Source organism: Drosophila takahashii, chromosome 3L, assembly GCF_030179915.1.
Source record: "Drosophila takahashii strain IR98-3 E-12201 chromosome 3L, DtakHiC1v2, whole genome shotgun sequence".
NCBI lineage: Eukaryota > Metazoa > Arthropoda > Insecta > Diptera > Drosophilidae > Drosophila > Drosophila takahashii.
In genome coordinates, this window is record NC_091680.1 from 7789953 (window position 1) to 7816978 (window position 27026).

The 27026-nt window shown below is 38.8% G+C and overlaps 4 protein-coding genes across 10 annotated transcripts in view; 3 read left to right on the plus strand and 1 right to left on the minus strand.

Annotated features, from left to right (window-relative positions):
• Nucleotides 1-1536: 1536 nt before the first annotated feature.
• On the plus strand, nucleotides 1537-7554 carry Sms (spermine synthase). Of its 2 annotated transcripts, none has more exons than XM_017141664.3 (4): nucleotides 1537-1897; nucleotides 3655-3766; nucleotides 5484-5606; nucleotides 6223-7554. In XM_017141664.3, exons 1-4 carry the CDS (start codon nucleotides 1613-1615, stop codon nucleotides 6804-6806), a joined length of 1104 nt encoding a protein of 367 aa, XP_016997153.1. In that variant the 5' UTR covers nucleotides 1537-1612; the 3' UTR covers nucleotides 6807-7554. The 2 variants fall into 2 exon arrangements, with proteins under 2 accessions (XP_016997153.1, XP_016997154.1); XM_017141665.3 differs by lacking the exon at nucleotides 3655-3766 and adding an exon at nucleotides 5015-5123 and having other exon boundaries at nucleotides 1540-1897.
• Nucleotides 7555-8653: 1099 nt separating this feature from the next.
• On the plus strand, nucleotides 8654-9860 carry Pbgs (Porphobilinogen synthase). Its single transcript, XM_017141566.3, has one exon. The coding sequence runs from the start codon at nucleotides 8744-8746 to the stop codon at nucleotides 9725-9727; it is 984 nt and encodes a 327-aa protein (XP_016997055.2). The 5' UTR covers nucleotides 8654-8743; the 3' UTR covers nucleotides 9728-9860.
• Nucleotides 9861-10796: 936 nt separating this feature from the next.
• Nucleotides 10797-12909, minus strand: LOC108057447 (uncharacterized). The gene is made up of 2 exons (XM_017141705.3): nucleotides 12753-12909; nucleotides 10797-12654 (listed from the first exon to the last, which is right to left on the minus strand). The coding sequence occupies exons 1-2, from the start codon at nucleotides 12771-12773 to the stop codon at nucleotides 11260-11262; spliced, it is 1416 nt and encodes a 471-aa protein (XP_016997194.2). The 5' UTR covers nucleotides 12774-12909; the 3' UTR covers nucleotides 10797-11259.
• A 904-nt stretch (nucleotides 12910-13813) lies between these two features.
• Nucleotides 13814-27026, plus strand: part of app (Palmitoyltransferase app) — a 67742-nt gene continuing 54529 nt past the window's right edge. For 3 of the 6 annotated variants that reach the window (XM_017141610.3, XM_017141612.3, XM_070214709.1), the window contains exons 1-2: nucleotides 13814-13954; nucleotides 15695-15965. The gene's annotated coding sequence lies outside the window, so the exon portion shown is untranslated. Of the gene's footprint in view, nucleotides 13955-15635; nucleotides 15966-27026 lie in introns of all 6 variants that reach the window. The other 3 variants (XM_070214712.1, XM_070214711.1, XM_070214710.1) reach the window with 3 other exon arrangements.

The window sequence follows — 27026 nt, forward strand, 5'->3', positions numbered from 1 at the left end:
GATTGTGAGATCTCAGCACTCAAAACCTGTTTCTAATTGAGCTCAGGGTTTGGCAGGTACCCTACCACTCCACTCAAATTAATATCGTTCTCCATTAGCTAGGGGAAACTGAAAACTAACCAGGGGTTTTCTTCCGGTTATCCAGTGTTGGGTTTAACTTACTAATTCTGTACCTGTTTTGTATTTGATTATGAATAAGGAATTAATATGAGTTTTCATTTTCATTTCCGCTTTTCTTTTGATTAATTTGTTATATTTTTGATATGTTAAGGGCCGTTTTCCTCGACCGTTTGTTAAATGTAAAGTAGGGTTAAAACAATGATTTCTCATACGATTTCACGGCTTTAACCCTACTTTAAATTTAACAAACGGTCGAGAAAACGGCCCTAAAACAATTGTTTTCAGCTTTTATTCCATTCGATGGCGATTTTTATTTGATAATTTTTCCAACGGTGTGTGACTTTGTTTTTAAACTTCACCCAAAACAAAATCTATATGAAACGTAGATAAATTTTACATTATTTAAGATCCATTTTAATTTGATATGCGGCCAGGTAAATATGACCTGGTCGAAAAGAGTATTTCATGTAAAAACGTTTTTGCATGACCTGAAATTTACATGGCCATGTCGATTTTACGGGAACATCCTTTTATTTCTTAAAAACTAATTTATCCATAACTTTTTTCACAGAGCGTGCTCCACAATTTCGAGCTTATAGTATGACGGGGGGTTAATTAAGCTATGCTCCCTGAAAATTTTATTAAAAAATTATCGACAGTTTTCGAGAAAATCGCCTAACAGTGTTTCAATTTTAAACGGATATTGGAATACCGCCAACCCCAGTACAAGAACCATGGCCAGCTATGACATGAACCGCAGTATCCGACACAACAACCGACTTACAAATTCAATATCGACGCTAACTTAAACTAATTATTTTTGCCTCTCACAGAGCGTGCTCCATGTTGCACGATATCCAAAAAATTAAATATTAAATGAACTAATTATAGTAAAAGTTTCAAACAATTATTATCGTCAGTTTTCGAGATATTTGTCCAACAGTTTAGCGGCATGGGGAAATGCCCTCAATGGCCATTGGGTGCTTCCTGTTTTCGACGCTAACTTAAAATGAATTATTTCTTCTTTCACAGAGCGTGCTCCACATTGCACGGTATCCCAAAAAATCAGAAATTAAATTAACTAACTACAGTAAAAGTTTTATTAAATTATTATCGTCAGTTTTCGAGATATTCGCCCAACAGTTCAGCTGTTTTTGACGCTAACTTAAAATGAATTATTTCACAGAGCGTGCTCCACATTGCACGGTATCCCAGAAAATTGCTAATTACATTAACTAACTACAGTAAAATATTCATTAAATTATTATCGTCAGTTTTCGAGATATTCGCCCAACAGTTCAGCTGTTTTTGACGCTAACTTAAAATTACATTTCTTTTAATTTTCTAGTATTTTTTCCAATATACAGCCTTACTTATGGACAATCGAAATCGACCTGCAATCGGTGCTCGGAACTCACATCACTGGGATTTCGTTTCGATAGCGGTACGCGGTTATACGGTTGGTTCTACGGATTAGCGCGAGTTTGACACCATGGCGGCCCAGACTATTCTGTTTGACTTTACGCTCGACAAGGACAAGACCGTCGACGAGGAGGCGCGCCTGCAGGTGGCCAAGATCCTGCGGAACGAGCTGGAGCAGGTGTTCCCCCAGCTGGAGCTGGCCTATTCGATGGAGTCGCCGGAAAACGGGTACTTTGCTGTCCTGCACGAGAACAAGGACACGGTGATTACCTGCCGGATCTTCCAGCACGGCCTGCTGACACTCAACGTGGAGTATTTCCTGCCCGACGGCAAGGAGCCCAGCATATCCTTCGACGTACGTAGGAAGTCCTGTGTAGATTCCCTGAAAAAATTCCACTTTACACCCAAAAAAACACCACCCACATTTTGCCGCCCCCGCCTCTTTCGTGTCGCGGCTGATTAGATTGGGAAAGGGTTTTCCACCCGCCGTGTAAAATTGATTTTCCGCGCCCCTTTTTTACAGTTGAGTGTTGTTGGTATGTGATATGCACATGCACGTATGTGGGTGTGTAGGTGTGTAGGAAGTGGGGTGTGCGGCTGTGCTCTTGACCACTTTCCGTGCTCACATCCCCGGCACTTGGTCAGGGTCAGTTCCTCCGCCCTTGGCCTCAAGTGGCCCCCAGCCAGCACTTTCCCTAGTTCTATTATCTAACACCTCTATTTTCAGCTGAGCTTTGCTAGGTTAACTCGCAGTCCCAGTCCCGTTTTTCTTTCGCACGTGGGTTCGATTCAAGATCTATTGATTGACATGGGCATGGTTCTTATACAAAAGCCACAAAGAAATACTGAAATACTATAGTCAATAAAATAAATGTCAGTGATATACAGGCCAAATTACAGAAAACAACTCTTTTAGGGTGTAGCATTTTATATTGTAGCCTAACACCCAGCCAAAAGTTTTCCATAGAAGCCTCTAATCTCACAAACATTTAAAAGTGCGATATTAACTCTTCCAATCAAACGAAATCTTTTTTTTAAATAAAAAACTTTAATTCATTATTCCAAATTTCTTTCGTCATTTATTTAAAAACATCTAAAATACAACAAAATAAAGACCATTTCCATGTTTGTCTATACACTTTCATATAACACTTGCGGGCAAAATAATACAATCAATAAGAATTTAATAAGGCTTGCAAAATACTAAAATTAAATTGTATTTAATTATGTAATTATAAAGTTTTTTTTTTAAATAATTTTGTAATTATTACATTATTTTCAAATAATTTTGAAATGATATATGTACTAACTTAACCAATCTTTGAATGGGTGTTTAGAGGTTGATAATACGGTTTTAAACTTTAAAACTTGCAGTTTGAATAAAAAATAAAGTAAATTACAAAAGCAATGCAACTTTTTCAGATTTTCAAAGAACAAAAAGAAAATAAAATATGGAGGATGTTTTAAAAAAACAGAAAGTAAAATATGGAGGATGTTTAAAAAAAAAAATTAAATAATAATACTATAAATGTGGAGAATGGTATAAATTTGATCAGGAAAGACTGCCTACTAAATAGTTGTTTTGGCATATGGATTGAAAAAGTTCTCAAATTATTAAGAATAACATATTAAAGACCATAATTCCTATATGTACAAATGATATTTTATTGATCGCAGCTGTTCCGTTCACACATCTAAACTTTCCTTATCTAGCCGGCATCGTTTTCTGTTTACGACTGTTTTCTGTTTATTTCGTGGATTTCGCAAACCGCGTGTGGCCGCTAAGCCTTCTATTGTAATTTCCTCGATTTTGCAATATGCACTCACACCGCCACATGCATATTTTTGCATAGCCCGCTATATATTATTCCCTTTTTCGTTCTGTTCACTTTCCTTTTTCATAAGTATCAAGTATTTCGACTAAAAATAGTTTTTGTTGGGCCGGGCTGCCTGTGTCGCCGTTTGGTGTGAGTGGTGGGCCGTTCGAAGAGTTTCCCGCTTGGGCGGTTGAAGGTCACCTTCCATTATTTTAATTTAGCCATCGTGCCCCGACATCGGCTGCTACATCCGTTGTTCAAGGACCTAAATACATAAAGGAAATTACCATTGCAGACCATGCGCACAGTGGAACTGATTTTGCGGCAGAAATTTGATTCCGATCGGTCCAAGTACTTGCCCCCGATTAAGCGCGGTGGATATATCGACATATACATGACTAGCTCAGGTTGGTCGAACTTAATGCCCACTTATGTACAATCAATCAACTCCAGTTAAGTTCCTGCTAGTTCCATTTGCAATAAGTATATCTATATATTTACTCGAACTCACTTTACATACAACCTACAATATATGCCGAAATTCTCTTTCAAAATTCCACTGCAGAATCTAGAACACCCGTGCAGTTTTTCCACTAGTATTTCCGATTGCCGCCACCGCAAGCAAAAAAAGAAAAAAATTCAAATAAAAACCCTCATGACTTTCACCTGAATTGGACACCGAATCCAGACTCTGTAAATTCACCAAGTCGCCATTCCCAACCAAGAATTCGAACCGCCTCGTTATCTCTGCACATTTCCACGCCCACAGATCATGTTAGCCTAGCGTTACCTCCTAGGGGGATTACTTCTCTAGGCCGTTCCTGCATGCTAGTTTGTCCTATCTTTCAAACGGTCCTTGTATCTTTTAGCAGTGGTGCCAAATTATATTTTACTTTTTGTGCCTAGTTTTTATTTTTCCTGTTCAATGTTTTTGCTTACATTAAATTGTACTTAAATGAACTTGCTTAATTAACGTACTTAAAGCAAAACTAATTTTTAAACTTTGTGATATGAAAAGTTTTTTTTTTCAGTTATTGATTAAGTAGTGAGCCAACAAATATATAGGCATACAAACAAAACATAGTATTTCCTATTTAATACAATTTTTAATTTACATAATTATTAAATTAATTTACTAATGTTTTCTACGGCTTTTAAAAATGTTTTTAGTATTTTGCTCAATAAACCTTAGTCATTTTGCATTAAAAATAACTAAGGTAATTAGGGATCTATATTTTCCCACAATAATTTTCCATTAGCTCTTGGCATCACTGCAATTTAGCATACCCACTTTTTTGAGATTATTTTTAATTTGAATTACTTTTTTTTTTTATATATCCATCGACACTCGAACGTCCATCGATCATCATGAACAACCGCTGCCACATCTCCTGGACCAAATTACACCAAAATTGCCTCGAACTGTGAATAAATGTGTAAACTATTGAACAATACCTACGCCCCCAACGCACATGTGTCACCTGCCCCGCCTCGAAATCGATATCGTACTCGCTCCTCGTCGTACGCTCGCTCATATATTGGTTCTTGAACTTTCAACGACAACACGACCACCAAAAAAAAACCACCACAACAACAACATCACGCTCTAAAAAATATATATGCATATACGAAAAAACCCCGACGAACATCTGCAGAGCGGTAAGAGCCTGGAGAATGTCCTGGCAATCAAACTGAAGGCCATCAAGGCCCAGAAGCTGCCGACGCTGAAGCGCGGCGATGTCTCCAGGTACTTCCCATCGTCAGGTAAGGCAATCCCAATCCGTTTGGCTATCCATATTGCAAATAGAGCAACCACTACTCGTACTACCGCTACTGTATGTCATCCGAACTTGAAATGTGTGTGAACTTAAGATCGTTGAGCGTATGCAGCACCACCGAGCTGATGTTATCAGAGTTCTCCTAGTGGCACCCAGCATGATAGATCATTTCAGCCATTTTCCGTTCAGTCTTCTGATTTTCCGCATCTCGTTCTCTAAATTCGTTTCTCTAAACTTGTTTCTCTGCATGCGCCGCCTAACAATTGAGCCGAAATCAGTACTAGTAATCAATATCGTATATAATTTGGTTACTGAGGCATCACTAATCTCATGCACTCTTCCGCAGATGAGCGAATCATCGAGTACGACATCGACAAGGTGGTGTTCGAGGCGCGCTCGCCCTTCCAGAAGATTCAAATCATGCACTCGAAGACGCTGGGCAACATGCTGCTGCTGGACGAGCTGCAGAGTAAGTATGGCTATGGGGATATATTTATACATGGATGCGCGAACGGTGTCAGGGTCACCAACCAACCCAATCGATTGGAGGTGCCGCAGTAAAGGTCACGTGCAGTTGCCTAAAGGCAGGTCATCTTAAATGTGAATGAAGTAATATTTGTTGTTAAAACCTTAATCTCTAAACTCAAACAGGGTACTGAAAATATGAATATTTAATATCACGTATGTTTCCCAACTGTCACATAATATATATTCAATATCACGAACGGTTAAATTGAATTTTTTTATTTTAAAAAGGCGTACATATTCTAAATAATAATATTAAAAGTATTATTTTTGTTTATAATTTGGTATAAAAATCCAAACATGGTAATGCAATTTTTGTCTGTAATAAAATTACTATAACATTTTTAAAATGTAGGTTTTGAGTTATGAATCTTAATTTCTTAAAATTACCAATACTTACTTTTTTCCCCAATTATTAAAAATATAAATTGTCGTCTGTAATAAAAATACAAGTATAAAATGTGGATAATACTTTTGTATACTCAAAAAAATTACCAATATTTATGTTTCTTTTATTAAAAGTTTGTTTATTAAAATATATATTTTTGCTTTCTCTTAAGATATTGCTGAATCCGATTTGATCTACACGGAGACCCTGATGTGTCGCGGCGTGGAGAACTACGAGGGCAAGGAGATCTGCATCCTGGGCGGCGGCGATGGCGCCCTGCTGTACGAGCTGCTCAAGGAGAATCCGAAGCACGTGGTGATGCTGGAGATCGATGAGCTGGTGATGCAGACTTGCAACAAATACCTCAGCGTGATCTGTGGCGATGTGTTGGAGAAGCGCAAGACCGACCAGTACGAGATAATTGTGGGCGACTGTGTGGAGTACTTGAAGAAGTTCATCGCCGAGGGCCGCAAGTTTGACTACGTGTTTGGGGATCTCACGGATATACCCATTACCGATGCCCCGGAGGGCGAGACCTGGGACTTTATCCGCACCATCTTCGAGCACTCATTTAATGTGCTGAAACCCGATGGAAAGTATTTGACCCATGGCAATGGGTCCACCTGCAAGGTGCAGCTGCGTCTCTTCGAGGAGCAGCTGGATTTGCTGCGTCCCAAGGTGAAGTTCACCACCACCAAGGCGTTTGTGCCGTCGTTCATGGAAGAGTGGCTCTTCTATCAAGTGACCTTCGCCTGACAAGCTCAGGGAGATCCCTCAGCAGCAGCATTAGCATTAGCCGCCGTTCACACACCAGCATCACACAGCACAAGTCAGGAATCACAAACCGTCGGGGAGATGCTCCAGTTGCACTCCTACACAGTCACGCTCCACGGAGCAGCAGCAGCAGGAGTCAAGGAGCAGGAGTTAAAACCACGACCCAGGCGTCGAAAGAAGCGTGTGCACTATCATCACACACTGGTTTCTTAGTCCAGCAAACGCACAAGCTAATCGCCCATCATCGAAACCATCGCAACAAGACCCAAAAACAAAAGAAAACACGCACTTCCAATGGCTGTTACTTACTTAATTGAAAACCAAACCAAATACTGAACCCAATTCGTTTACGCTTAAGTTAGGCTTTAGTTCCGTTTCTCGTCCTCTGATTTCGATGCTAAAACTAAGTCAAAAGTACAACCCTTTAACAAGGGGACAGGCTAAATAACTTATGTATTCGTGTTTATTTGAATTACGCCTAAGCATAGCAGGTTGGCCAACTATTTGTAATATTTCGTATAACGTGTAAATCTATATATGTAGAGCATATGTTTAGTTATCCATTAAAAGGCAAATTGAGGCGGAAAGGGCCCAATCGAGAATGTGCTGATGAGGGTGTGAGGAAGCGTAGCAGAAAACACCAACTTTTATTGCTGTAATAACGATTATACCAAACATTTTAAACTATAAAACTACCAAGTTAATAAATAGTCTTATGCAGAAATACAAAGGCTTTGTTTTATTTGGCAGGTATTTTAAATGCAAATACTTTTGAAAATTGAAACTAATTGCTTAATGTTAAATATATATTTTAAACATTTTTAACTATAAAACTACAAAGTTAATAAAAAGTCTTATGCAGAAATACACTGCTCGGCAAAATTATTTTAACAGATTTGAAAGTTAAATCTACTCAAATTTTGAACTTATAATATAAACTTTTGGCACCTATAGAAAGAGCACTTCAATTCCGTTAAAATGACACAAAAATGTTCTTAACCCTATGAAAAGTTCAAAAATTTTGTGAAAGTCAAATTTTAAATTTTTTTCCTGGGGCTTAAAACAAAAAAAGTTTTTCCCCAAGCAAAATTAATAATAACTGCATAAAAATAAGTTTTAAAATCTCTTTCCTTGTATTTTTTATTTGTGGAAAATAGTTCCCTATTTTGAGGTATTAAAAATTCAAATATTTTTGAAAATTAAAACTAATTTTTAATATTAAAAAAAATTCTTTTAAAATGCTGCTTTAGCTGACAAAAAAAATATTTTTTTCACTAAAGGATCCTTAATTGTCATTACATTAGTTAACTTAATCGATGGTTAAATTTTATATGTGCACTTATGTACAACCTCTCATTTAATAAACCTTTAAAATCCATTTTGAATATATTTTTATTATTTCAATAATTTATCGTTCTAAATTTAATGCTAACGTTATTATAAATACAAATATTGGAATTTAAACTTTATATGAATTTAAGATTTATAATTGCATTTTGAATATATCTTCATTATTTAAATAATTTATCGTTTTAAATTTAATGCAAATATTTTTATAAATACAAGTATTGGAATTTAAACTTTTTATGAATGTAAGATAATGTATATTACTCATACGCAGTGTATTCTTATGTTAACATGGAATTTAAACTGTATATGAATGTAAGATAATGTTTATTACTCATACGCAGCGTATTCTTATCTTTAAATAACACGTCAAATTGAAGACTAAATATTTTTGAATTTTTTTATATTACATTTTCAGAGAACCACCCTATCTTGTACCCACCATGAAAGTGTTGGAAAAGGTACAATAGATGGAGGTACTAAATATGCCACCCCAACGAGCACTTGGACGTTAGTTTCACTTGTTACGTTGGTTTCGATTTTCGATTTTCATCCAGAGCTGACCGGACACCATGGAGCGGAAACTGCACAGTGGGATGCACCACGCCACCCTGCGCCTGCTGCAGGAATCGGGCTGTGAGATAGCGCCGCACAATCTGATGTACCCGGTGTTCATTGTGAGCAACGACGAGGATGTCCAGCCGATAGCCAGCATGCCGGGAATCTCGAGATTCGGATTGAACCGCCTGCGGGAGCACCTGCAGCCACTGGTGGCCAAGGGATTGTCCTCGGTTCTTCTCTTTGGCGTCGTGGAGCCGGAACTGAAGGACGAGCAGGCTTCCAATGCGGATTCCGGCAAGAATCCAGTGGTTCTGGCTCTCCCGAAGCTTCGGGAATGGTTTCCCGATCTCCTCATCGCCTGCGATGTCTGCATTTGCCCGTACTCCTCGCACGGCCACTGCGGTCTCCTCGGGGAGACGGGTCTGGAGAATGGTCCGAGCATTAAGAGGATAGCCGAGATTGCGGTGGCTTATGCCAAGGCGGGTGCTCATATTGTGGCGCCCTCGGACATGATGGACAACCGGGTGAAGGCCATTAAGCAGGCCCTCATCGATGCCGAAATGAACAGTGTTTCCCTGTTGGCCTACTCGGCCAAATTTACCTCCAATTTCTACGGACCCTTCCGGGAGGCAGCCCAATCCGCTCCGAAATTCGGCGACCGTAGGTGCTATCAACTGCCCAGTGGATCCCGCAGTTTGGCCATGAGAGCCATCCAGCGAGATGTCGCCGAGGGAGCCGACATGCTGATGGTCAAGCCGGGCATGCCCTATCTGGACATCCTGCGATCCACCAAGGATTCCTACCCGTATCACACTCTGTACGTTTACCAGGTGTCCGGGGAGTACGCCATGCTGTATCATGCTGCCCAGGCGGGAGCCTTCGACCTCAAGGAGGCCGTCCTGGAGGCCATGAAGGGCTTCCGACGAGCTGGAGCGGATTGCATCATCACCTACTACACGCCCTTCCTGCTGGACATTATCGGAAGGGTCAAGTAATTGTCTACCTCAAATGTGGGACCTTCGATTTCTTCAAACCATTTTTAAGTAGATTAGAGTGGACTTCTTAGATATACATTTTGGTAATTATATTGCTTATAGAAGATTTAATAGTGCAATAATTTAAAATATGTTTTGAATGAGTTTTTAAACATTTATAGAGCCCTGCATGAATGGATTCAATGAATTTTTTTTGAATTTTTTGTTTTATATGAATGAATTGATTAGAATTTTGAGTTTAATAGAATTGAATGAATTTGAATTTTGAGTTTAATAGAATTGAATGAATTTGAATTTTGAGATTAATAGAATTGAATGAATGAATGGCATGAATTCCAAAATAATTCAAACGACAATTTCTTTTAAAGAAGAAAGGGCCATAATTTTGTGATTAAATCTGCATGAATTTTATTTTTTAAGCAATTAACATTGATTTGTTAAAAATTTTTCGCTTTTTGTTCTCAAAAGAAATTATAAAAAGATCTGGCAAATTCAAAAAAATTCAATTCGAAATGAATTAGAAAAACATTCAATTAATTTCACATAGAATTGAATTAAACAAATCAGAAATTTCATGGCATACCTACTATGATAAAACAAAAATAGAATGATTCACGCAGGGCTCTATTAGAGACACGAGTGTAAACTTTAAAGTAATACATTTTTGTACGCGAAACAGACGAACTTTTACTTAAATTTAGGGACCAAAACCTTTAATGGTTTAAGCTTTTCAAATAAGACTAAGGCCTTTACTTACAAATCAGCTACTTACTCATAATCAATGTTTTTACTATAAAATGAATCACCTTCAAGTTAGCCCAGAGGTCCACTCTAATCGTCAATCACCATTACAAGTGCTTTTAGAGTGCCTCGCTTCATTCGCGCAAATATACATACACAAACTAGAATGTATATTTTAATGGTCTTATCAATCGTCCGGATTTGGAATTCTAATGGGCCACAGTACAAACCGAATTTCAATTGCATGGCGAAATTCGAGCGGTCGAACCGGTAGATCCACTGACAAGCCATCCCAAGTGAAAGCTGTTTTTATTTTGTGATGGCAATTAACACTTTAATGTGGACTCTTTGATTGCATTTACAAATGGGCTGCGGTGAGCACTGAACACTGCCTGGAGCTTACTGGCTAAATTGGTACGAGTTCAAGTCTTACGAAAGGATAAAAATCACAAAATGAAATGCATTAAGTACATAAAAATAATAGGGTAGGTTTTTGTTTTCAGTTAAAAACTTGGCGGAAAAGGATTGGGATTAAAAAAGTTATGTTTGCACATGCACAATTTTCACAACTTTTTTGCTTAAACATTTTCAATCAATGTAAATCAATACATTTTTTCATTTGATCAATATAAAATTTCTTTAACTCCAGTTCCGCCAATCTTAGTTTGTATAAATATATAAAAACATGTCTTTTAAGAAATCAAAACTAGCCAAGATTAAAATGTAAACTAAAAACAAATTAAGGAAGAGAGAATACTGAGTGCATTAAGGATAAATAGGATGGAATATCTTTAGGGGGTCTCGCTGCTGTGAATGCGACTGTGCTCCAGGATATCCGTGTTCTGCATGGGCTCCAAATCCGTCTCCGAGATAATCTCCGCCAGCCACTGTTCGATCTGGACGGGATGGAATGAGTCCTCATCGCCGCTGTTTGCCTCCAGGATGATCTTGAGGTTCTCAAAGTTCTTGAGGATCAATCGCTTGCCCGGCTGCAGTTGTGGTCCCGATTCGCTCTGCGTAACCGATGTGTTGGTGGTGGTTAAAACTGGCTCCTGCCTGGGATTCGAATTGGCATCGCAACTGGAATCGGCTGCGGCAGCTTGAACAGGCTCTGCCACCTGCTGGTATGTCCTGCGCGGCTTCTCCACCATGCTCTTCTTGATTTCGTTGAGCAGGCGATTGTAGAAGTCGCAGGTCACGTCGTGGATCTCCGTTTCCTCGTGCCGTTGACTCTGTCCAGGAGTGGGCGTGGAATCGGAGTCAATCTTCTCCTGCTTCTTGGCTGCCTTCTGCTTTTTGGACTGCGAACGGGAGCTGGCATTGCTGGAGTAGTTCGAACTGGAAGCGGTGGTCGTCGAGGGTTCGGTGGTGGTGCTGGAATCAGCGGACTTGGCCAACGGAATCTCCGCACTGACCGCCTCCTCGCTGGCACAATTGATGGTCAGGCTGGCAATGTTGCGCAGATTGATGGTGCCATTGCAATTGTTGATGGTGATCTTTGGCTTGAAGCGCTGCTTGCGGCCTTTGGTTTTCGGTGGTTCTTGAATGCTGCTCTTTGATTTTGCGGAGGTTTCTCGTCCCAAACTGGAAACGGCCTCGGCTATCGAAGACTCCAGCTCGTCGTCCAGTTCCTCGAGGTTCAGCGGAGGCACATAGGTTTCCCGCTTGATCTTGGCCTTCTTTATCAGATCCTTGGCCTCTTGCAAGGTGATGTTGATAATCGAGCGCTTGGCATTGTCTTCTACCAGAGATCTATTGCGGGAAAAGTCCACCACAATGGCCTCCGGTGGGGCGTCTTCTTCATCCAGATTGAGATACGATACTTGCCCATCCTGCAGGCACTTGTACATGGTCTCGTGGTCATCCAATGGCTCTATGTAGTCCTCGTTCCTCAGGCCCGTGGTGCGGTAATCCTGCAGCGCCAGCTGCATGTCACTGTTGTCCAGCAGGAAGTGACCGAAGCTCCGGATGGCGGTCAGTAGCTTCTCCTCCGCATCGTCGCCTTCGCCGGGCACAAAACGCACGCCACTTTGTTCGGGGCTCTCCACTTCGCAGGTGGACTTCTTCAGCAACTGCTGCTGCTGCCGGGTATTCGCTATGACCTCCAGTTGCCGGAGGAGCAGCTTTTCCCGCATATGCAACGCCGCACGGATTTCATTGAACTTCTTTTGCACGGTGCCTTTGACCTGGGCGGTGAAAAAATTGGGCGTGTTAGAAACGAGCAGATTAAAACACAACAATCAGCCATCCAAGGGGATTAAAGATAATCTCTATGTATACCCACCTCATCCAGATTCTTGTCCATTTCGTGAGAGCTTCTAAGTACTTTCACTTTCTAAATGTACAGCATTTTTTTCCTCAATTCCTGTGTATCAATATTTTTTGTTTGATCGATCAGCTGAGTTGCAGAGTGCCCTCACGGGTTTTACCCTTAAAATGCCACCACGCTTTGAACTGTCGGCACCTTCGACTGGTCACACTTTAAAGTTGGCGGGAAAATTGTATTAATTACAATTTATTTTCTTTGAGTTATTGATTTATTTTAAAATTTCATTATAAGAATACTTAAGAGGAATTCCGTGATTTTAGTCCTTTTACATTAAAATATGGTAAACTTGGCTATACATAGCCTTCCATATATAATTAAGAACTAATTATTAAGAAAATTAAGAACTAATTATTTCTGCTAAATAAGTAAAAATAGCTACGCTATATAGCCTTTTTTAAAAGTTTTTAAAGAGCCAAATCAAGAAAATATTTAGAAAACTAGCAGTTTACAAATAGTTAAAACAAAGGGTTGTGAATAAATACACTAAGCTTCTTTCATTTTCATAATAAATTAAATGATTCATATCTAAAAGTAATAGTTGTTTTTCAAAAATTATAAGTTTTGGCGGCTATCATTCGTAGTTGCCACTTTAACCGATAGCAATGTTGCCACCTTTATTGAACCGGTTAACGGTTATCTCCTGCATAGCTTTATGACACTGCATTGTTGCTTTCATCTATTTAATTTTTGTAACAAATGATATAATTTACGTTTGTGCGATAAAGACAGAAATAAAAACCATTCAATAAGAAATGAATGGTATATAAACCACAGCTTCTGTTGTTATTTTCTTAGAGTTGCTCAGAAACGAGCTGTAAATATCTAGCTAATATTTAATTATTAAATTAAATTTTAATATGATAATTACAAAGGCGTTAATAGTACGTAGTGTCATAGGGCTATAATCGGTTAAAAGAGTGTAACCTTATCTCAATACCAAAACCTTCCGCTTTACAGAGCCCTGTTAAGAAACCATACAGCGGACATCCGGTTTTTTTACCTAGTCCCAAGTTTGGACACACTATCGCCGTTTGTTTTCATTTCAGTACTGCGTCGGGTTCATTCTATTTTTTGCATCGGAGGCGCGCATTTCAATTAAATTTGGAAGAGCGCTGTTTTTCGTTAGCCATTCAAAAATATAAAGACGAAAAACATTGGTAAAATACAAGTCCAGTTTATGTAAAAAAAAGTAACAAAAATTCAATGTGACAAGAAAAAAATCGGTGGACTCGATAAATCGCCGGGAAAGATAACACGAGATTTTTGCTACTAATTGCGTTCGAAAAACAACTATTGTTATTAATATATTTTTAGACATACATTCCGTGTGCTAAAAGTTCTCATGAAATAAGGATTTTAAACTACGATCAAAGGCAAAACCAAAAGCAAAACAAATCGAAAATCGCCGCTTCCACGTATTCTCAGCTGTCTTTGTCTTTAGTCTGCCGTCTCTTTTGCACGCGTCGCGGCGCCCTCAAGTGTTTGGTTTTGTAATTGCCTTTGCTTCGCGAAACTGTGCTGATTTGAATGTTTTCTAGTGATTTTAAAGGTTTATTCTTTTGAATGCAGTCGCAGCACAACAATTGTCGCGTGGCTTTTGCAGGAATAGAAAGAAACACCCGTGTTTGAATAACAATAGTCATCGCTTATTGTTGTTGCCTCAACTAATTTGAACTGTGCGAGTGTATGTGTGCGTGTGTCAGATTGTGTTTGCTTGTGTGTGTCTGTGTGTGTAGGCGCGTTGGCTTTTGTTGTTGTTTTTCTTTGCTCTCCACAGACAATAAAAAAAGAAATATTCAGAGAATTTTGTAATTGTTTCTCATTCGTAAAGAGAGGAGACACGGAAAAGAAGCAACAAACAAGACACAACAATAAAAAAAAGGGAAACACACATGCAAAGCAACAAAAGAAAAGGCAAATAAAAGAGAGCGAGAGAGCGCGAATTGTGTCAGTGACGCCAAAAATTTAAAAATATCAATAATGCCTACATTTCGTGTTTTATTTTCGTTTCGCATAACGGTTTAAAATTAATTTGTGCAACTATTTTTGATTGGTTTTTTGGACATGGTTTTTTTCTGTTGTTGTTGTGCGGTTCCCCGTTGCTTTTTCCGTTTTGCCTTTGCGATTGCGAGACTGACTTTGCAAATTGTCTTTGCGTCGGCGGGTCGTGACTGGATTCCATTGAATATTTTACAAACAGATGATGCATGTGTCCGTATGTTTGTTTGTCGCCTTATAAACCACATGTGCTCGGGTTGGTTTCTTTAAATATGCTTTGTAGGAATACAGTTAGTGGCTGCTTTTCGCTTTCTGGACTAGCTTTTTGTTTTTTTCCCTAGCTTTCCGGTTTTTCTCTCTTTTTCCTTTTCTCTCTTATTTTTTGGTTCCATCATGTTATCATCAGGAAAAAACCTGTTTTGTTTTGTTTTTCTTTTTTTATGTTTTACCTGAGCTCTGGCTTTTAAATTCGGAATTACCTCATTTTACACCTCAATCTCGGTGCTTTTCATTTAGTCGCTGCGACTAACCCATTAAATTAAATCATTTTTATTCCGCCTGTATTTGTAGGTCGTTCAAATGTTATTACACCTTCGGCGAGTTCAGCTGTTTAGGTCGTTCCCCCAAAAAGGTATTAAATTCGGAATTCAGATCAAGAATCGATCGTAAATATTTATCAGAAATTAAAGTACAGAAAAGACTATAAAATAATCGCAGTAAATTCAGTCAAGTGTTCTAGAAGTGCATCTAAAAAAGAAACCCAAGAAAATAAAATATGAAAATATTTTAGGGAAATTTAAAAATTTATTCAAATTTTATAAAGTTTAAAAATCTTCCCAGATTTGTAGTAAATTTTATTTTATAACAATTAAAACAGCACAGTTTTAATCCAAATACAGCAATAACATTAACTCAACAAACAAGTTAAAACTACCCAATGATCAGTGCATTCTATTTTAAATACTCTTAAAACCTATCGTTCTTTTAACCGTAAATCTGTAACAAAAAAAATAAACCCAAATTTCCCGTGAAATTAACGCGTGTAATCGAAAAACGTACGAGTATTTAATCATCATCGAAGGCGAATGTCGAAAAGTGTTCCGAGGTCAATGTTTCTGTTTCTGCTGCTGGCAACTCATCGTTTAAATTAAACACACAATCTGCAGCGAGGTGAGTTTTATTCAGTCATATTTGCTATTGTCGTGTAACATACCCCTGACCCTGCCCCGCTTTTTGGAGTAGGTATTTCGAAATGCCGCCCACTTGTATTTGCTCCATTGAGAGTTATAACTAAACTCCCTATATCTATATCACTCTATCTCTTTCTGTGTCGGCGAATCGTGTGAATTTATTTACTTGCGATATTGCCGATAATGTGCGATGAGTAAGTTCAACACAAGTAGGCTATGTACACATACAAAGTAACTTGAATGGTGCTGGTAAACATTTTATAGATATCACCCATTATTATCAATAGCAAATATATTAGGTAAACTTTGGTACTTGCTTGATAATATCTTTTAATTTTGTGCATAATTTTCACGTTTCCATTCTGGTTCCGATATAAAAAAAATGGTTCACCTAAAGTTTAATCTGAAAGTGCACGAAATATTTGCCCAATTCATATTTAATACTAAGACCACTATTTCACAATTTAATTTATATTCTCTTTCTTATCGTATCAAGATTAAACTGTGTGATAGCGGGCCTATAACTTACCCAACTTTCGAAAGCATTATATCAACACTTTTCATCTTTTCAATGCTAAAGCCACTAAAAGGCTTTATGAAAGTCCGCGGCAATAAATTCCACTTCACAAATAATGAGCTCAACAATCACCAACTCTTTATATATTTTATTTACCATCCGATCTCTGCATTTTTCAATTGATTTACGTTTATTTTGCATCTTTGTTGCCAGCAGATAATTAATGCATATTAACTGCACTTAACACGACATGGAAGAGCGCATAGGTATTCCTTTTGTTCGGCGATTTTAATAAGTTCATTTCGCCGCGCGTAATAGAGTTCCCATCGAATTGATGCTGAATTGCATTGAGTGGCAATTATTAAATTTACTGTAATTGCAAATTGCAATGCAATTAATCAAAGACCCGAATCGATTGAAATCGAAACCGCTTTAACAACTGGAAATGCGATTGTCTGACTGTCTGTCCATCTGTCTGCTCGGAGGCTTTCCCGCTTTCCCGAAAACCAACTGAAAACCATCCCGGACCTTCCCAAACCACATTCAACAATTGCAGAGCTCTCCGACCGAGCGATGGATATAAATTCATTACTCGGCTTTAATTAGTTTCAATTTGCACACGCCATCGAGATATCGATGGGGGTCAGAGTAGTAGAATTTCAACCAATTGTTCAGTTTTAGTTTTCTATGTTTTTGCGAAATTATTTTTCATTTTCTGCAATCACATCGAACGAACAAAATGTACACAATACTTTGATTCACACAATTTTAGCAATTCTGGATGGCTGGCAAAAATAAATTAGAAATATGCATGGCCAGTTTAATTGTAAATAACTACTGGGACACAAGTAAAACAAAACTAAAGCGTTCGTTTCGTATTTATATGCATTTAATTGAAAGCTAGATGTTTGTGCTTGCATACAAATATTTTGCAATAACTTTGCTCATTGTGCCACTCTGATATTTAATCCGTACTGCAAAGTGGCTTTCGAAATGTTTGCCAATTGCAGACTTTTGACTTGTGAATTTTTATTGCAGCCTGACCCCTGACCCGAACCCTTGACACTCCAATTTTCCCCACAGAGAGTTGGGAAATTTGCATAACAAAGCCGCTTAGCTGCTGCCAGGCATATATTTTTAGTATTCATGATTGATGGCTGCGGTGGTTTTTCCATATAATGTATACTTTTGCATTTACACCAAAAAAAAAATTTGACATGAAATGATGATCAATTTGATATTATGTGGTATTAATTTTGACTTAATAACGCTATTCCGCTCTATTTTAAATTGAGAGAATTAGGTCTTCTCATTAAGTTTATGTCGCCATATTGCTTATTGCTTTCTTTTTAGAAGTCAGAGAATCTTCGAAAGGTTTAAATTGGCAAAATGATATTAATTAACATAAATTTTTCCATTATTACATGGTAAAAACGATCCCGGTGTTTTTTTGTTGTGTAGATACGCTTAAATGCGTACTTATATGGGGCAAGTGCTGTACTTTTATCTCTCCTGCAATTAAACTTAATCACTTGTTCACAATTAGCATGGCGGCTGCGATAATTTCGTGTTCGTGTGTTTATGGCCATTAGGCGGACATAAAAATCCTGTTACCCCCGGAGTAAAATGGCCGGAATGAAGCCTATTTCAATGCCGGCTGCTGACTGCCTGCTGGCCGCAAGCACCAGAACATAAAAATCAAATCAAATTACATTACTAATGCGCCGCGTTGTCCGCGACTAGGCCACATTCACACTGCCACACACACAGGCATTTGCATTTATTTTGCCAATTTATGCAACCCTCCTAGAAAAAATCCCTTCCAACTCTCGATTCGGACCCCAAACTAAGCTGATTTTATTTTTTTGGATTTTAGCTTTTTAGCTCGTGTTACCTTCGCGTGCGTGGATAAAGCGACTGGCCCCCAAAAAGCAAGCTGGTGGTGACTCATGGAAATGTGTACGCCTCTGCGCGTTGTCCTTTTCCCGAGGACGACGGCTGTCCCGGTCGTTTTGGCTTTTTTACGGCTTGAATCATGCATTTTTTACCATTCCTGGCTTTTTATTGGCCTCCTTTTTTCGCTTTCCCCGAAGCGAATGCGTTTAGCTGAGGGCGTGGATTTGTTTTTATCAGCGGCTCTCGGGCGGGCATTTTGTAAACAGCCTGAGCACAGATCATAATGCCATATTCAAACGATTTTACTGCACCAAGGGGACACTTAGTTGCCACGCACATTATTTGCAAGGTTAAGTCCTCAGTTGTCCCGCTTTTAAGGTAATTGTTTAAGATGCCAGCAATTTTATTTTAACTTGTTATATAAGTTGTAATATTGTTTAGTGAGTGCTGTCCGATTTTTATTACATTTTGTCAATACATTTCAAATGGCCTTTTAATTTTGGTTAAGCAATTTATTTTTATAGAACTTCAGTGTGTGATGAATGAAGTTGAATATGATGGATTGCTTATGGATTTGTCTAAACCGTTTAAACAATTTTAGAAATTTATTCATTTGTCGCAATGTTAGTTTAAAGCATTCAAAAGGGAAATTACAGTGATGGATGCCTTGTTTATTTAAACTGTTTCTTGCCATTTCGGTTAGAAAATTACCAATTTTAGTTGCTTCTAATTGATGTGCGACCATCATTCGTAATCCATATCAGGTTTCACAATATGTGACCTGAAAAGAGATGGAATCTTCTGGCCACTCGATTGATGCTTGCCAATTTACGGAAATCCCGCTGCTAAAAAAAATGCATTTTTTGTGCAGCCAATACTAATGCGCCATGATTTATTAAAAAATCGGCCACTCCGCCGCACACATGACCGAGTACGAATACGAATACCCGAGAGCGGACGGACTGATTGGCGGGGGGATTTGAATGGTCAGGGATCGGAGAACCCACTCGATGGCAGGAGCACTCGACTATTCATCTAGAGCAGACGGTCCGACAAGTAATCTCCTTAAAATGCAATTTGTTTTGTTGCAATCAACGATTTTTGATGATGACGACGAGGACTGGTTGGCCAGGAGCAGGAGCAGTGGGTCAGGACCTGGCTATGATGTCGATGACGATGATGATGATGGTGATCGGATGCGAGTTGGGTAACAATTTGCAGCGTGGCCAAATAAATTGGTTGTTATTCGGCCCGAACTCCGACCTTTCGCCCTTCAGCTATTCAGGCCCCCTGCGCTTCGCTCTCTAAAAAATGATGAAGATGAAAACAAAATTCGTAGGATGCTTCTGGTTTTTTACGAGCCCCACACTTGGCCCAAAACGCTTGGCTGCCATTCTGATGCATGGCCATGGCAATGCGGCCCGAGCGTTGCGACAGCCCCAAACTGCCCGACTGACGGATGGATGGATGGTTGAATGGTTGGTTGGTTGGCTGGTTGAAGTGGTACCTGAATGACCGGCCAATGAAATGAATGAATCACAAGCCGGGAGTCCCCACTCACCCCTTTTCCTTCTACCCGCAAAAATGCAACGCACACAGGCGGTCTTCAAAATTTCAAGGCATGCAATCTACTCGTTCTCGTTTGCCCGGCAAACTGCTGGGTATACCAGCTTATTTGGCATGAGTGGTGATTAATTTTTAATCTCAACACGTCATAGGAATGGTGATTATAAAATATATATAATTTGTAGGGGCTTATTAGCAAAGGTTTCCACTTGATAACACAAATTGGAAAGACGTCATCTAAATTACTTAATATAATCGAACGTGTTATCTTCTTTTAAAGGGAAAGAGGAAGATTATAGAGCTCGTAGAGTAAAAGTGTAAAAGCCATTTTGTTCTGTTTATTAATATCTATCAAAATGTAAAAAAAAATTTTAAAATCGGACCATTTAGTAAAAAGTTATGAACAAATAATGAATTTCCGCTAGATGGGGCCACTTTTAAGTGACTGCTTCCTTTGCTGTTTGCATGTCTGCATTTCTCTCATACTCATTTAGCTGAGTAATGGGTATTTGATAGTCGAGGTATATTTTTAGAAATATTTTCATTGTATAAAGTTATTAAAAGTCTGATATTTATATTCATTGCTAAAGGTAAATAAGTGAAATCATGAATTTCACAATCGTCAAGAACTCGGAAATAATCTTCAAGTTCGAATCGGAATAATGTCAAAAGTAATTTTATGACATAAGATAAGAAACGTCTGGCTTGCAGTGCTTAATGGCAAAGATTTCTAAAAAGCAAGCAGATTGTGTTTGTCAAATTAATTAAGATAGCTGTAGAATCCAAGTAGGAAATATCATTAAAGTTAAAATATCTATAGACCGGAATAATTGAAATGTTTACAGAGTCGAACGGCGATTGCACACCTTTGTTTGCCATTCTTTCGAGAGTTACGAGTTACGAGCTACGAGTTACGAGCTACGAGGGTCACTCGGCCAGTTGCTGGCCTAGCTTTGCTCTCCACTCGTTGCATAGTTTATTGCGTGTTTTCCAGTAACAGATTTGTTTGCGTTCCCTTTGTTTGTTTGCCCAATCCCCGTATTCTCTCTGCACTTTTTCCCAAGTTCCCCTGTCCGCCGTGAACTATTTTATTTGCCTGCACGTATCAGAAGCGTGTTTCAATTTGCACAAAAATTCACATGTCGATTGCTGCTCCATCCATCCGTCTATCTGAGATTGATTTCTAGCACGGGTATTTGTCTGTTTTCCTGCCCTGCCTCTTGGTCTATTTTTCTACCTACCTATCTCCCTACATATCTATCTATCGGTGTGCCGACTGACTGACTGTCTTTCCATCTGCCTGGTTGCCAGCCCAACACCGCGTATACGCAATGTGAAGTTCCCTTTTGCATATTTCTGCATACGCCATGTGTGCATTACATTTTATACAGTCCAACTTCCTTAACTCGAATTTCCATTTGCTTAAATTATTCAAGTAATTTAGAGTGGGCCATCTGAAAAAAAGAAAATTTTTGTTACTTACAAAAACATAAATTAGTCATAAAAGTTCGTAAGTCTAGAAATATTTAAATAATTTTTTTATTTTTGTTGGCTTTTGTGCCAAACCACTTTTTTAATCGAATAAATTTTGTTACTGATAAGAAAAATGTATTTTATATTTTTGGAGAAATTTTCAGTTAGAGCCAAAGGCTTTTTTTTTTGTGTTTTCTGCAGTTCAAGAGGAATTTTGGTTATGGAATGTCTACTACAAAAGTTATAGCTTGGCATAAAGCAGATATTCTATAAAGTTGTAATATTAAGAGCCATTGATTTTGAGCTCTTTTCAATGCAGACAAGTTCGACTGTGGTTCCGATTCGAAAGCATTGTTGAGCAAACATTTTGTTCGCCAGCTGTCTCCTGGCTGAACTTCCTCCTGTCGCTCAATGAGATGTGCATTTATTTCAAGTCCTCGACAAATGGCAATTGATTAACTCGTTTTCCGCTCTCGAGACCGAACCATCGTCATCTGTCAACCGACCAGGCACACATACGTGCTCCATTCACCGTCAGATGGTCTGATATTGCGAGTGTATCAACACGCTTATCGGCAGTGCTTATAATCACACGAACACGAACACGAAAACCCACACCCGCACCCGCACCCAACGATATATTCCGACCGTAGAATCGTGAACCGTATCAGGCATTGCCTGAGATGACCCTCCAACCCTCTAGTTTCCCCAATGCCTCCACTCTTTGTAATCGGGCTCTGTGTTTTTTTCGCTGTTATTTCAACAATTTGCTGATTAGATTTTCATTTTCTATTTCCCACCCCCCTTTTCGTTCAAGAGAAAGTTGATTTTGTGCGCCGAGAGTTTCTTAATTGAAATAATTTAGTGCAATTTTCAGAGTTCGCTTAAAGCAGCTTGCCTATTTTACCTACGGCCTTTGTGTTTTTTTCTTTCTTTTTTTTTGTCTCTTTACCACCACATTCTTTGGTCGTTTATCTTGTTTACCTTACCGCACCCACAAAGGAAAAGCTGAGAAAAAAGAAAAGCAGGCTGGGACGTAGATGTAAGGAAAGCTGCCGCAGTCATCGGTAACTAATCAGTGCCAGAATTAAGTTGACAAAATGCCATGACCAGGCACAAAGCAGAGCTGCGATAAACCGCTTTTATAGGGCAGTTTGTCAGCAATACCCCCCGTCGACTGAGGATGTCATTTCCAAGACCTATTTGCACCGTTCAACACTCGGAAAATGTTAATCAATTTGCAGGCAACAAGTACATTTTGATTAATGTCAAAGCATTTTTAATACATTTACAAATTACCTTTCAAAGCACTTTTAAAACATGCCAATAAATTTTTAGTAACTAAATGTTCTGTTTAAATTATAAATTTGTGTATAAATTTGTGCTAGTTTGTGCTAGATTACACGCAAAATGATAATGAATAATTTAATGACTTTTTTAATTGCTCGCAGATAATAAAATGCCAATTTGTACTGGCTTATGTGAAATGGTCAACAAATACAGGGGGGTAAATAAATAAATAAAATATATTTCCATAAATCTAAATAGAATGTTGGTCAGGCAAATACTAGTGAATATTTCACAGCTTATTACGAGGACTATGGTAATTTCCTGGGCCATTGCATCCTTGCGCTTCCTGCTGCTGGGTATACGATAAATCTAATCTAATCTCGGGCCACTCACTTGACGCACAGAGCACTCACGTTCTGGCATATGATTAAATATCTATTAGCTGCCATAAATGGAACGTATGTTTTGTGCGAATTATGCAGCAATTGGCCGACAAGCTGAGCCCGAGCTCTGCAGCATTGAGCCATTGAAATTGGCCAACAACTCCTCTCCTGGAATCTAATCATTCATGTGCCAAACGACATGAGCGATTACGTCGACACATGGGCGTCAAAATGGGCTTTGAGCAGGGGAGCCGTTCTGGGCTCCCTGATAAGGAAGACAAATGTGCTGGGTGAAATCTATAAAAGCTATGTATTCCATAAAGCTGTGTGTTTTGGTTCACCAGTACCGACATGCACATCATAAAGCATACGTTTCGAACGAGATATGCTGCTAAGTCAGCACACAGCCTGGGCTGCGTATACGCAATATTTCGCCGGCTTAGTGGAGTCTGCATGCAGCATGCCAAGATATAGAGGAGCGAATAGGACACAGACAAAAATCAGATTTTTTATTGAATTTTCATTATTATTAGATGAAGAAAACAAACTTTTCGAAGTGGGCCAATTCGAATTTTGAATATGTCTTTTTCTTCCTCCCACTCACCTTACATTAAGTGCTATATCGCTCTATTTCGAATTAAGAGAATTTGTTCATCTCGCTCGCACCAAAGTAAATGAAGTCGCCATATCTTTTTCGAAGTCAGAGAACCTTGGAGAGAGAGAAATCGGCTAAATGAGCTTATTTAATATACATTTTACCAGTATTGCATGCTAAAAACGATGTGCGTATAAATTTACCATTTACCATATCGATTTGATTATTTTGTATATTTTTACTTCACTTTTTTTTAAATAATTTTCTAAAATCAGTAATATTTTCTCCCAGTGCATTGGCATAAACCAATGCTAAAACTGACGCTGAAACTGAGAGCCGAAGCCAAAGATTGGCTGTCGCTGCCATGGTTTATTAAATTTATGTTATGACATTTTCTAATGCATATTTTGCCGGAGCTGTGTGCGTGCCTGAAATATTTTGTGCCCCGTATCGAGCGGGATTTTCCTGGCCGGGCCGGGCCTGTGCTGTGCTGTCCTGGCCCCGCCCATTCCCGACCATTCCGCTCCTCTAATGTCCTGACATACTTGTGTCAGTGCCGTGGGAAAAGTTAGGGGGCCAAGGAAAGGTGAAAGGAACGCAGGGGACGAGGCCGGAACATCACCTCAACTGAACTCTGATGTTACTTGAAAGTTGGCTCAACTATTTTTCTAGTGTTGTGATTTTCCCTTGTCACAGCAAGTGAAGGTGCCACTAGCTGAGCAACTTTTGCGCTATGCCAACCATTTGCAGTGTTCTCCCATCCTACTTTTTAGTTTCATTTTACTTTTTTTATATATTTTTTTTTCGTTAGACAACTCTTGGGCTGACAAACATTTTCATTCCAGCCGAGAGCAGCTGGAATGCATTTGGCCTGCAGTCAGTTCTCGTCGTTGGCATGGTATTCCCTTCATTTTATTTCGACGCCACCTTTAAGTTCGCCTTCAAGGCTCGTCAAATATTTGCGCCCTCCCGATTGAGTCATCGAAAGTCAAACATTTAGCTCTGGCTTCATTTAGCTGCGATTCAGTTCGATTCGTTTCGATTTTAATTTGCCACGGCGCAAATTGTCCATGGCCAGTTGACAGTTGACTGAGGCGTTCGTCAATCTCGCCTTCCCCATCTCCCCTAATTTTTCCTCCGGCCAGCAGATTTTCCCTGCCTTTCGGAAAACGCACATTCATATCCACGCACACTGGAGCTTGGCATTGTGTGTTCTGGCCATTATGTGTGCATTTTCACTAGTCCGCCTTTGTTTGCCTGATGCGTCTTTATGCTTTAATACCGCTTATTACCAAGGAATTAGGGTAGTATTAGACAGAGTTGATTTCAAATTCTATAACCTTTTTTTTTACCAGAAAATCATTCAATTCCGGTCTAGTTTCAAGCTTTAAATTTATTTTTTCATGATTAAACATAAAGATAAATGTATTTTAAATAAAATATTCAACTAATATACTGTTTTAAAAATTATAAACTTCTTTTTTTTTATTTAAAAACGGTAAAGAGATTTTTCGTAGATTTGTTCTTCAATTTAAATTGATTTGGGCTGAATTATTTATTAACCAAAAAATAAAAAAAATATTTAAAGTATTACGGTGGTGGTTGGTTTCTAAAATATTTTATATTCAAATGAAATTAGATAGTTAGAGTATTGTTTATTAATTCATTTTAAATCTAATCCTTAAAGTTAAGGTATCCTTTAGTCGCTACTGCCTCATCTGCTTTACCTCTTCTCATTTCCTTTTGTTCGCCATCGTTGACCACATTTAGTCGTTGTGTGCCTGTGGCTGAGGATCACATCCTGCCGCCGTTGTGGAGAGTTCATAAGGTACTGGCCCTCAAGCCCCCGCAAGCCCCTCCTGCCCCTGAACCCCTATGGCCCCCGCCCACCAATCTTTTTTCCGTCGCCAGTTCCTTCATCTCATCCGCAGACTGCGGGCCATTGTTCACTAATTTTGTCACGTTTGCAGCTTTTGTTAGCAGTACTTTGCCATCTTTCACTTAGTTTTCTATACTTCTTCGCCTGCCATTGGCTTGATGAAGGGGGGGGGGGCAGTTGACCTTCCCCCCACCGCCTTAGCCCACACCCCCCACCCACCGAAAACTATGCCTTTGGGCTTGTTTGTTTGATTGAATCTTTCTGGGCGATTTGCTTTTGCTGCACTTATTTGTTTGCTGGCTTTTTCTATGGATGATTTTTTGCCACTACAGAGAACAAAATTGTATAATTTTATAGATTTTAATAATATATATCATTTTTGTTGCGACGTTTCATTTAGTGTTCTTCACGTAGAAAATGCTTTTAAATGTTTCTTAATATTTTCAATACCTTTAATAAATTCTGTAGTTTCCTTAGAAGTAAATAAAACTCCCGTTGACTGATTTGCTTCTTCTTTGGTCCATCAGCTGTAATTTGCTTGCCTTAACTGCGGCGAACGTTCCTCGAAAGCCCTGCCCACAAATGATATGCAAACATCCTGGTGAGCCACATGCCACCTGGTTGGTTTTGTGCAAAAAAGTTTATCCTTCCGAGGAGGTCAGCACGTGACTCGCCTGCCCCGCTAAGCATGCTGCACATTTTTGTCGGAGGCTTTCTCTTCAGGTTTTCTATTTGTTTTTTTTTTTCAGGTTTTCCGTATTTTTTGCTGATGCCATGTGCTGGAAAATACATACTTTTAAGCGCATGTTTTGAATATTCGTGGCATATTTCGCTCGGAGGTCGGGGCATTCCTGTTCCTGGGTAAATCTACGCAGCTTATCTATATGCTCCCCCACGATGGCCTGCCATCATCATAGCTATAAGTATTTTTGCACAATTTTCCGCTGAACATACCCGCCACTTTGCTCGCTTTTTTTTTCTCAGCTTTTTGGCGCTGTCGCGGGGCCTTTACATCTTTTTAATGTTGAAAAGCTTTACTCACTTCCGTTGCCAGCGGAGCCAGGAAGCGGAAGTTTAACTTTTGTTAAAATTTTTAGTGATTCGTGAGGCGCAGACATTTGCTTGGCGTCTAGCATTGGTTCTAGCTTTTCCATTTTATTATTCACTGTCATCACGCTTATCTGTGGAAAGTTTGGAAGTGGTCGCAAATGGTCTAGTTTCAGACCTCCGTTTTAGTTGGTGACTAACAAATTTGCATAATAATCAGCTTTATTTTTGTTTGATAGTTTATTTGATTTCATTTAATTTTAGAAATCACGTTGTTTATATTGAATTCAGAAAGCTAGCATATAAAATATTGGTTAATGCCTTTAGAACTTTTTATTTTAAACAAATAATATTAAATTAAATGGTTTTGGGCTGTCAGACATTTAATCTAAAAT

Coding starts and splice junctions, on each gene's coding strand:
- Sms (XM_017141664.3), top strand. CDS start 1,613: ATGGCGGCCCAGACTATTCTGTTTGACTTTACGCTCGACAAGGACAAG. Junction 1,898..3,654: donor AGCCCAGCATATCCTTCGAC/GTACGTAGGAAG, acceptor TTACCATTGCAG/ACCATGCGCACAGTGGAACT. Junction 3,767..5,483: donor CATATACATGACTAGCTCAG/GTTGGTCGAACT, acceptor ACTCTTCCGCAG/ATGAGCGAATCATCGAGTAC.
- Pbgs (XM_017141566.3), top strand. CDS start 8,744: ATGGAGCGGAAACTGCACAGTGGGATGCACCACGCCACCCTGCGCCTG.
- LOC108057447 (XM_017141705.3), bottom strand. CDS start 12,773: ATGGACAAGAATCTGGATGAG. Junction 12,655..12,752: donor TGGACAAGAATCTGGATGAG/GTGGGTATACAT, acceptor TTCACCGCCCAG/GTCAAAGGCACCGTGCAAAA.